Here is a 12,047-nt window from a genome sequence, read left to right as displayed (position 1 = left end):
GATGTAGTCTGCAAAACTTAAAATATTAACAATTTTGGGTTTCCTTCAGAAAAAAAAATGCTGAACTTTTATCCAGATAATTATTATACAAATAAGAATGATACAAATATTACATAGAATAATATAGGCTGTGTGTATGTAAAATGCTATAATTCATCTTGCTTAAGGAGCATTAGTCAAGCGTCAGCTGTGGGCTCATTTAAGTCAGGCCTTGAAGGATGCCACAAATCTCAGTTGACAGAAAGTGAGAGAAAGAAAAACCCAGTTGAGGGGTGAATGGCAGGTGGTGGGAGCCCACATGCTAGGCGGAGGGACGCAAAAGCTAAAGACCTAGTGTCATGAAAAGCTTTTTACCAGTCTGATATGGCTATAGCATAGGGATAGATGTTAGAAACAATGAACCGCAATTGGAGGACAAATCATGGAGGGCCTTAAGTGCCACACAGAAGTTTGCGCTTGATACTGAAGGCAGCTAATGGAAATCCATTTCAGGGATTTCAGAGAAGGGGTTAAGTAATCCAGCTTGTGCTTCAGCTAGATCAACTGTCAGCAGTGTGATTAAGCCAAGAACACAGGCAAGAAATGATAACCTAAATGAGGAAAGCCAAGGTGGGAATAAGAAGAGGAACACTCAACAGACCGAAATCAAGATGGTACATCAACAAAACTTGGTGCCCAAGTAGAGGGAGAAATTAAATATTGAGATCTCTAACCTATATGATTAGACAGATGATTTTTCATAATCTAAAACGGGATACAGAGTGGAAGATGTAGAAAGCATCATTTTAGTCCAGTTGTGTAGAATATTTGAGTATGGGGAGCAGGAACATAAGACTGGATCTAGACCAGACTGTGGACAGCCTGAGAAGCCTATCCAGAAGCATGGACTTGAGGCTCTGGGCATTAAGAAGTAGCTGATCATTGCTAAGGAGAAAAATGACACAAGGATGCTGATGTTTTAGGAAGATCCCATCAGATGAAATGAATAGTTCCATAGTCTGGATGATATACACTGTCATCCAATTTATTTCTAATGTTAAGAATTGACTTATCTTTATCTCTGAACCTTTCCGCTATCAGTTAGTATACAGACAGACATGGTAACATACCTCCAACTAATACAATATTCTCACTGATTCCACTGTAGTCACCAAATCCCAGATTATTTGCAGCTACTACTCTGAACTGAAATGTTCCTTTCAGGTTTTTGGTCTTCCACAGGCAAATATTACTGCAGGATCCATTAAATGCCATCTTCCACATTAAATTCTGCTTCTGTGAATCATTTGAAATGCCCTTTCTACAAAAAAAAGAGCAAAAATGTAAATATAAAAAATATGAGATAATATATGTGTTATTTCTAGATGCTCACATATCATTTTAATGACAGAACTCCAGAGCATCTCTTAGGGCACACTTTACCCTTGATCTCATTTCTCTCATGTGGTTTGGCTAGAGAACACAGCATAACCTCATAAAGTCATTCTGGTAATGCATGGGAGCCAACCAACTCAGCCCATCAGGAAAATAACAAATAATCAATGGCCAAGACAAAGCTAAAGAGGTTTCTTCCCACTATTAGAATGTGTAAATTTTATTCAGAATTTCAAACACATGGGACAATTAGCCCATAGTTCCCAACCTGAAATTCTTTTTTAATGTTTTCTTAATTCTCAGTCTCTTAGGCCATCTATAGCTTATGTATACTACAGCTGGATAAAATAAAATACAGGACATGAAACTGATAAAGAAGGTATAATAGTTGGACTACCAAAATTATCCTTATACCGGAGATTCCAAGGTGTATTGCTTCCATTTGTATTGGTCTACATGCCACCTCACGTCAACCCACATTATTCTTTATATGAAACATAAAAAACGTACAAGAGTGGGGCTCGAAAGATGTAAATGGAATGGCTTTTAATGGAATCATAAACTGAAGGAAAGCTTGAGGCCTCTGACACTGAAGAACTTTTCAAAGTCTGGGACTTTTCAGACAACAACATTTTTAGGACTTGGTACCTACCCACAGTAGGTTTAAGGAGAGCTAGTTCTACTCCTACCAACTGAGTGGTCACCTGAAAGAGATGGAAAGGCTCAGCCTTTGAAGGACAGGGAATGGGCAGGAACATCCAGAGGACCAAGACAGCAGAGTTGCTCACAACCGTTACCAGGAGCTCAGTGTCCTAGGGACCATTCTGCATAAGACTCTTTATACAATGTTTTTGTATATTTTGTGAAGTCTTGTGTTAGGCATTGGCACTTCCATTGTTCAACCCAAACAACTCTAATTCAAAAGAAAGAGACCCTTAAAAATGTATAAAATGGCTCTTCACAGTGACCAGCCAGAGAGAAAGAATTCTGACACTGGTTGAGCATCTTCTGTTTACAACCCACCATAGTGGTGGTGCTTTTCGCTTTGTTTCATTTCATTGAGTTTTCACAACAACCTAAGGAGGTAAACGCCATCGGCCCATTTTACAGATGGGAAAACTTTAGTTCAAAAAAAGAATAAACAAGTATTTAAATGTGCGGGCCCTGTGTTGAATAATGTCCCCCCAAAAGTCATGCCTACCCAGACTTGGTGAATGTGACCTTGTTTGGAAATAAGAGATTTTTAGATGTAATCAAGTGACGATGAGGTCACACTGGATTAGAGTAGGCTTAAATCCAAGACCCGTGCCTTCTTGAGAAGAGAGAAATTCAGGCACAAATACACCCAGAGAACACCAGGTGATGATAGAGCCAGAGACTGACATGATACATCTACAAGGAATACCAAGGATTGCTGGAAAAGTCTGGATCCCCGGAGGCTAGGAAAAAGCAAGGGAGGATTCTTCCCTAGAACCTTCAGAAGGAGCATGGTCCTACTGATAACTTGAATTCAGACTTCTAGTCTACAGAACTGTGAGAGAATAAATGTCTGTTGTTTTAAGCCATCCAGTAGGTGGTACTTTCTCATGGCAGTCTTCAGACACTAAAACAGTCTGTCCAGCTCCCAAGTTCACACACTTTTACTACCGTTCCCCTGTACCATCAGCAATAACTTGGGTATACCAGTATTCTGACTGAAGATGGAACTTTGAGATACCAAAGGTCTAGCAATTCATTCCATTATCCCATCATCCTTGTCCTGACAGTAGAGGCTTAGAACAAGAAAATGCAAAAAAGGTATGGCACTATGGGCTTAAGGAATCACTGAAGGAAACATGCTTAAAGTGTCCTAGCAAGACAGTGATGTTGATGGGCTGGTGAATATAATTATAGTCACAGACCACCAAGATGGTTCAGTAGACTAGAATGTATTTGACTCTGTGTAAAAACAGTAATAGGAATTTCAAAGAGGTTTCAGTTAGAAATGCAGCCAAGGTAATTGTCTACCATGTGCAGGAAAATTTGTTAAGGTTATGGGAGTACCAGAGAAAGATGAAGCAAAAATAGATCTAATGCTCAAGTTGCCAGGACTATAATTATGGAAGTGACTTTTGTCCTTGGAGCTTCTTAAAAGATAGCTTCATAGACCTGTGAGGGGAGTGTCTGTGAAATTTGGAATTCTCCCCTCAAGCTGGCATGAAATCTGTCCCTCTGAGCCAGTTCCCATTTACAGAGCTCCCCATACTGGCCAGCTTTGGGGTTGCTTATGTTCATCGGCTGCACGGTTTTCATTAAAGGCACATGTTCAGACTCTTGGGAGCACACTGCGAACTGTAATCTTCACAATGGACGAAGAATCCTGTGGGACCTCTACAAGTCAGACCATTTCAGACCTTGACCTGTTTGTACGTTCTGAAAATACCTAGTTCACTGCCAGTTCTCACTAGACATTATTCATCTTGCTAAAACAAATTATCGTCAGAAATTCACATGCATACCATCATCTCATATCGAACATCAGCTCAGCTTCTTGAACAGAATAGATATTAATATTAACTGCATGTGCCAATGACTGGATTATTTCCATAAAGTTCTGACAAGTAGTTGCAGATTTCCAAGAACAATGATGTGATCTGCCTTGTAATTGGAGTGCCAAGGCAGAGAACATAACGGTGCCCTCGAGGTCCTTCCACTAAAGATCCTTCGTATTTACTTATAAATACACGTTCATAAATACAGTTAATTTCAATCTAATAATACCTTATAATTAACTGCTTAGTTCTTTGTAGTTTACAAAGAACTTTGGCAAACGGACGTACCTGATCTCAAGGATATAGTACACAAGTCGGCTTCCATTATCTTCGGCTTTTTCCCACTGTATTGAATCTTTGCTCCCTTCTAATACTTTTGGAATGCCTGGTTTACTTGGGACTCCAGCTTTGGAAACATAAGAAAATACTGACTAATAAGTCAGAAGTATAAAATATTCTGCATTGCATCTTTCTATAAAATACTTTTCCAAAGAGGAAAGCCAAATACATTAAAGAAATATTCAAAAATATTCTCATATGAGTGTATATTTTTAAATGAGTATCTGAAGTTTTTACAAGTGATGGATTAGATGGATTCTAGCTCACCACAAAGTAAATGATGCAAAGAAACTACTGTAAATTTGGAAGAATTTTTTCCTTGATTCTATAGGGATCCACTTATAGGGATCACTAATTAACATTCTTTTGGATTTTTATTTTTAGCATCTAGAAGATAGCAGTCAGTGAATAAATATATGTTGAACACTCAGTAACACTGTTTTCATTTCATTCTTACTGCAGAATGTCACAGCCAGACACAAAGTAGAGGATACTGAAAGATAAAATAATCTTGCCCCGTTTAGGGTTCTACAAGACCAGGTCAGTATTACATCGTTAATGCCTGTAAGGACTCCTGGTTCTTTTCAGGTTCTTCACTCAAGCTCTAGAAATAGTAATTTACACCTTTAAAAAAAAAAAAGGTTAACCTCTAGGATTGGTAAAAGAAGTGGTAAGAGAGGCATTGAGAAACTTACAGGAGTTTTTTTTTTTAATACTGAGGCTGTTAGGACTTACCTTTTGTCTTAAAGCTTTCTGGGAGTGAGGTGCTGTTTTCTCCTGTCCTGTAAACCACCACTACACGGACAGCATAAGACGTGTAAGGCTGTAGATCTGTGATGTTACACACAAAATCTGGGCCTTGGATGCATGAAGCATTAACACGGGAGAACTCATTGTCCTTCCACTGGAAAAAGAAGTAGTATTTTTTGTTTCTTTAAGAAAACAACATAGAAATTCACAAGTCTATGGCAAGCCATTAAAAACTTAAATCAAATATATTTTCTGTTAAAAAAGAAGAGCTTCTCTAGGAATGTTGGATCTCAAACATTATCTCTACCACTGACAGCCATTTTATGTTTTTATGGGGGTTTTTTTGGTTTTGTTTTTCTGCTTTTGTGACAAGCTATAACTGACTTGAAGGACAGTTCTTAGGATGAGTCCAATGTAAGACATGAACCTCTTACTACATATATTCATTATGGAAGACTCGAAGCTTATCTTTTTGTTATTCCTAATGGCAGATACCTGCCTTAAATCAGGATAGCTGAGAACACAAATTCACAGCTGAGGGACCATGATGGATCAGAGCAATGATATTTTCAATTCTGTGTATTTGCTAATTAATAATGTATTTTCAAATTAATAATATTTTTACATATTTTGATTCTTTCAAGAGGTTCACCGTGACTTATAAATGAAAACGTTTAGTTTCTTCCTCCAAATCCCCTTTCAGACCTCTAACCAGCATTCCTTATGTTTATGCATACAAAGCCCCGTTCCCAAAAAAAAGGAAATTTCTGTCCATCATCATTCGGCTACCAAGTAGCAAGGATAGAAGTTAAATTTAGGAAATCTTACTTCCATTCCACTGTAGACACCAGGTCTCTATTTATAACTATCTTACACTTGCTTTGTGCATGGCTTTTTAAAAATCTGTGTATTTGGACCCTTGGTATCTTATTTGAAAATGGAGATTTTTTTTCAGTGTATGAGTACGGAAAGACAGAGAGGATATGGCATTTTGTCAAGGGTTCTTAGTGTATTTTCTCCAGTAGAGTTTCCTAAGAAGGTCAGTTTCCATAAATAAACCTTACTTTACATCTCGTTTTTCATTTCACGCTCACAAGGTCACATCATTTCATTGGATGGACACTTTATATTAGTTTCTATCCAATAAGGAATGATTTCTACAGCACCTTCAGGAAGTAGACCACCTTGTTACAAAAAGAAAGAGGCAAAGGGTGGTTGGAAGGAATGGGAAAAAAGACAGAAATGCTGATGGCTGAGCCATTGCCTGTTAAATTCATAAATGGACCACTCCCACTACGACATGCAGGCTTTAGAAACAGATGCATTGGGTCCATAATATTTACTCTGAACCATGGGAAAAAGAGACAGAGAGAGAAACAAAAAACAACAGAGATAAATATTGATTCCTGGCTCAAAAATTTTAGCCCTTTGTGGTCCTGGCTCCTTAATAATCTGCTGTAGAAACTATCATAAGTGAATAGTCTAGATGGCCCAACATTCCATACCACCCAGAAATGATCAAAGCTCCTTGGAAGGTCAGATGTGTGACCAAGGGTTCTGCTGGAAAACTGTCGAGTACTGGCCTCACCACAGCAATGAATGTTCTGGGCAGACCACCAACTTGGAGAGGAGCCACGGCTACCCCAGTAAATCACAAGGGAGTCAGGACCTTCCATTTGTCAGAGGCCAACAAGTGCAGGGGTGATTTTCAATACCACAGAGGGATTTTCAAATTATTTGGGCGGGGGTGTGGAGGAAATGGTGCAGACTATCATGTCTCAGAGAATGGAACTTCAAAAATGTTTGGTTCTGGTAAGAATTTTCCTGGACAGTTGAGAAAAACTCAACTTTTTAATGGCTTTCATGCAAATAATTTACCAAAGTGAAACTACTTGTTTCTCCTCAATCTTAAATTAAATATGTTCTTCTTCTATACACTGTTGTGATTAAAAATATATATAACTGTGGAATTTAAGAACTAGGTAGAAATTTAGCCATGTGGTCTAATTCCTTCATTTTCCATAGAAGGACATTTTAACAAGAAAGATGAAAACAGGAAGTTTATCCTTCTGTTTTCTTTCCTAAAAATTATTTTTAAAAACTATTAATCAAAAAGATACACATTCACCCTTACCTCTCACCCCTCAGAGTTTCAGTATGAAGTTAGAGGATCACTCCTAGTTGTCTTATAATTATGAGGTAGGTTCAAGTTACTCAAAAGATACAGAACTTTCTGAATATATGTACTCATCATCCCTCTCAGAACACAGCCTTCCACTGGGCTCAGCAGTTAGTGCTGGTACCAGGTCATACTGAATCCTACACCCTCAGCTTCATAATTTTCTAAGTGGTAGATTCTTCAGCAAATGCAGAGGAAGTTTTTAAATAAAAAGCACTGCATGAAAGTCACAAGGACTGAACCAAGCAGGCTCAGTCAGCTGTCCTGTTCCCAAACTTTGAGGAGTGGGTTGAGTGCCTTAGTGACTCATATTCCTTCCATGGACAGCACCCAAGTAGGACTGGTGTAGGATGAGTCAGCCCCCAGGACTCTTCCCTGCCTGGCTTGTGATTTCTGACTCAGTATGGCATTTATCTGGTTCTCCGACTTCTCATCGGTAGAAGGAGGGGCTTAGGGTCACCAACTGTAAGGCTTTTCCCCATCTTCTTTCTTTGACATACATAAAGTTTACAGCCCCCACCTTGCCTTTAAACTGAAGTGCATTGAGCTTACTTCAACAGATGTCCAAAAAAAGGTGACCCTCCAATTTAATTGCATTTTTATAAGATGACCATTTTTTAAATAGGCAACAAATCATCATAAACATGCTCAATGGAAAAAGTCCAACTAAACTATGGCCGTTGGTTTTGTCAATTTGACATTCACTGCTGTTACACAGTTTTCACAGATTTTATCTAAAGGGTACAAGATCATAGAAAATATCTTACAGGGGCACCTGGTGGCTCAGTGGGTTAAACCTCTGCCTTCAGCTCAGGTCATGATCCCAGGGATCAAGCGCGCATCAGGCTCTCTACTCAGCGGGGAGCCTGCTTTCTCCTCTCTCTCTGCCTGCCTCTCTGCCTACTTGTGATCTCTGTCTGTCAGATAAATAAATAAAATCTTTTTAAAAATATCTTACATACTAAAATTTTAAAACATCCAGAGGAGCAACTCCATTTGTTTTTTTAAAAAAACGAGGCCATGACTATACTGCTTCATTTTTGTTACAACTGAACAAAGGATTCCTAGCCAATCTTTGCAAATGTGGACACACAAAATACATACTGCTGAAAATGAAACGTAGCAATTATTTAAAATAATCCATTTTAAGTGTGGCAATATGAAAGTCAGCATAGACTTTCCCGAGCAGTGAATTAATCAGATTAATTGATGCTTTCAAATTCAGTGGGTATTTTTAAATTGGATAAAGCATGAAGATTTTGGGATGAAGAACCATTTAAAGTTTATCACCCAAGATAAAACTAGTTTAGAATAAACTCATTTAATATTTTATTTCTCTCCTGTTGCTACACAGCCCTTAAATGACAGAAAGAACATTTCTAAACAAGGTTTTGGGGGTTGTTTGTTTGCTTGTTTGTTTCTTTTATTTTTTTTCATAGAAAACACCAAATTGCTATGGACTTTAAGCTGGACAGCCACGCTGATGATATCTAAACTAAGCGAAATATTATGAAAACCAGTAAACCATAGTTTATACCCTTTTCCATGGAGCCTTTTAAGAGCAAACTAATCTCTCTGGAAATTGTTTCCATCAGAAATGAGTCTAGATAGCTTCTGTATATGACAAACCTAAATCAGTGAATATTGTCAAATATATTGTTGATTTATACAAGAGAACACTCTAGACATATGAGCAAGGTCTTCTAATTTATCCCATAGCATAAAACACAGATCTTCATGAAAAGTGTATGGTGAGATTTACCTTCTGGAGTTCAAACCAAAATCTGGTGAGGTTAACATCAGCAGGAGGCTTCCAATCGAGCTGCAAACTAGTGTTCTCTGGAACCAAGGCGTAAGGTTTCTCTGGTGTGTCAAACATTTTGACAGTGACAGGATGACTCTCTGAACACCACATTTCCTCAGCATGGCAGGCCAGAACCTTTTTGTAAAAAAGAACAATTGCTTAACCTTTTCAGAGCCTTACACTTGAGAACACCAATACAAGAGCCCAAGATGCTCACTGTACCTTTAACACATACAGTTTTCCACCGGAAAGTCTAGTGACAAGGAGAGCAAGTCTTCCATTTGGATATTCACTTTGTCTTAGAGGAGTCTCTGGAATTAGAGCCAGATGTGAGATTGCCAACTGATAGCGGACTGACTCTTGAGGTCCATTTGGCTTCTGAGATCTTCTCCAGGATATGGTGAGGCTGGTGTCTGACTGCACCGTTGTGTTAATGAGCCTGACTGCCTCTGGCACTGAAATAAACAGCAACAAATGACAGGGGATGTTGCATCAGCAAGGAACGAGGGAAGAAGGAACGGGGTCTTGGTTGTGGAATAATCATATTATGTGAGCAGAACAAATGACAGATGTTCCAAAGGAAAGCCAGTCTCTCATATCATGGTAACATAGAAAGTTAACAGACTGCCTGAAAGGCTCTTGCTTATTTTGCCTTAGGACTAACTTATTCTCTGGCGCCAGCTCAATGATACGGCCAATGAAGATGAATAAACCCATTCAGATTTGTTTGGGGGAATGTCATCAGAGACATCTGAAAGAAATGGCATCACCTCAAAATCATCGCCACCACTTAGAACACCTCTTTAGATTCTAGATCTCATTTTCTTTCAGGCAATGATGTTATTATTTTTTTTTTTTTAAGATTGTATTTATTTGACAGAGAGAGATCACAAGTAGGCGGAGAGAGAGAGAATGTGGGACTCAATCCCAGGACTCTGAGATCATGACCTGAGCCGAAGGCAGAGGCTTAACCCACTGAGCCACCTAGGTGCCCAAGGCAATGATGTTATTTACTTTCAATCTCTGTGGCCTCAGGTAAAATTCACACAGAAATAAAGGCTGAATTCTGTGTCTCCACGTGTACAGAGACCTGTGGCTACATAGGAAACGGGTGACACCCTGTGGTGAGACCAGAGAATGTGTTTCTTGGTCAAAAGTATTGATTCTGATATCTTACCTTCTTATTGCTTTCCATTCCAAAGGAATATTAGTCATCTTTTGTTGTTAGAGCACAGATCAGCTCATCAGGGTTTTTTCAACAATATATTTTTCTTATTAAGCTTAAAATTTCACATAATCAAGATTACTTAGCATCCAAATTAAAAATATATAGAGATATATATATATCACATATATCATGAAATGCCACTCTAAAAACCCATCCCAAGCCCATAACTCACCTCCACTTTTAGTTTTTCCCCAAATCTCTTTTCCCAGAGGTAACCGTTCCAGAGGGTCTGAATAATAATTCTTTACAGCTGTCTGTATCACATACGTTGAAAATGGTTGTAACCCATCAAGTAGGACTATCCTCTCCTGAAATTCCTGTAATTCATATTTAAAAATCAATACCCAACTCTTCTTATTTTTTTTATACAAAGGAGAAGAAATTGTTTAACTGAAGGGAGAAAATAATTAAAGGATGTTTAAAAGTTAATTTGATATTGGATCATGGGAACGATCATGTTCACTATTCTGATCTGCCCAGACCTGGGTTGCCTAATACCTCCAAAAATAAATGCCAAATGATGGGCAGCTCTTGGTCAGTTCCGTGATATGCTCATTTCACGTATGAAGCCCAATTCTCAGAAGGAGATACTATTTCCTAGCACTGCATCAAACATTCAGCAAGATGGTCTGGTAAAGTTGTGACTCCTAAGTGTATATGATGAAAGATGAAGCTGGCTTAGCTCGTCATACTTAGAAGCAATGCTTCAGAAAGTAAAAATACTTTCCTTAGACCAACAATCCTCAACTTTGGTTGTACTTTGGAATCATCTGGAAAGTCTTAAGAAAACACTTGTGCCTTTTCTCCCTACCCCCAGAAATTCTGATTGCACTGGTCAGAGGTGAAATGTGGACCCAGAGATTTTCAAAACTCCAGTGTGTGGTCAGGTTAGAGAACCACTGCCTCGGATCCATATTCATCAGTGTGAAGACAATGGGATCAACCAGGAGCAGTAACAGAACTAGCCAGTGCCCAGTCTGGGGCAGCGAAATGATCCAAGCTGTCTCTGATACATCGGGAAGTGTAAAGAAAGGTCAAAAGAGACAAAATAAAAGGAACTAACAAGAATCATGTGTCCTTTTGGAAAAAGTATATAGTGCTTAACCTCCAACAGATGATGGTCAATTTCACCTGTTGACTTGCTTAAATAACAAGCACAGAGCAAAATATTGGACACATATGACTCCATCACAAGGACAACTGAAACACCAATGCCAATGATGGGATGAATTGTGCCAATTAATTCATCCATTCAAGAACTATCTAGTGAAAGCCTCTAAAAGCCCACTACTATGCTAGGTGCTAAGAAAACAATGACGAATAAATAGAAACATAACCCCTACATAACGGTGCATTTCACAGCATACGGGAAATAACAGACAAAAATAGAACATACCATTTTTACATTAAATATGTGCTATGGAGGAGGGGTATACAGTAATGTTCTTTCCATCTAATCATTTCTTATCCCTCAACCTACAGTCTTCCACAGAGGCCACAAAAACACATCTCTATCACTTTCTGGGGATAATTAGTCAGGGAGGGCAATAAACCCTGTTCTCACAGGACACTCAGGAAACTGTCACTATGGCAATCCACCACTGGCCAGGGTTAATATCCTTCCCTGAAGCTTAATTCCCAGACCAGACTAGAACACTATCTGCATGAATGAATCAGCTGTAAAAGTTTGCACAGTCACGTGTTTCAGAATATAATATACAAAATAATGTACTGTAAGAATTTTATTTTTTTAAGATTTTATTTAGTTATTTGAAAGAGAGAGAGAGAGAAAGCAGGGGGGACAGCAGAGGAAGAGGGAGAAGCAGGCTTCACCTCCTCAGC

General features: G+C 38.6%; 1 protein-coding gene across 4 annotated transcripts in view; it reads right to left on the bottom strand.

Annotated features, from left to right (window-relative positions):
* Positions 1–12,047, bottom strand: part of ROS1 (ROS proto-oncogene 1, receptor tyrosine kinase) — a 145,714-nt gene that overhangs the window by 32,781 nt on the left and 100,886 nt on the right. For all 4 annotated transcript variants that reach the window (XM_032339707.1, XM_032339708.1, XM_032339706.1 and 1 more), the window contains 6 exons: positions 10,378–10,522; positions 9,200–9,432; positions 8,936–9,112; positions 4,980–5,148; positions 4,194–4,311; positions 1,110–1,300 (listed from right to left, as the gene is read on the bottom strand). In XM_032339707.1, the coding sequence (XP_032195598.1) occupies positions 1,110–1,300; positions 4,194–4,311; positions 4,980–5,148; positions 8,936–9,112; positions 9,200–9,432; positions 10,378–10,522 (1,033 nt within the window). The remainder of the gene's footprint in view (positions 1–1,109; positions 1,301–4,193; positions 4,312–4,979; positions 5,149–8,935; positions 9,113–9,199; positions 9,433–10,377; positions 10,523–12,047) is intronic.

The sequence above is a fragment of the Mustela erminea genome, chromosome 4, assembly GCF_009829155.1.
Source record: "Mustela erminea isolate mMusErm1 chromosome 4, mMusErm1.Pri, whole genome shotgun sequence".
Classification (NCBI taxonomy): domain Eukaryota; kingdom Metazoa; phylum Chordata; class Mammalia; order Carnivora; family Mustelidae; genus Mustela; species Mustela erminea.
The sequence above is the reverse complement of the archived record's forward strand: the minus strand, read 5'-3'. Positions and strand labels throughout refer to the sequence as shown.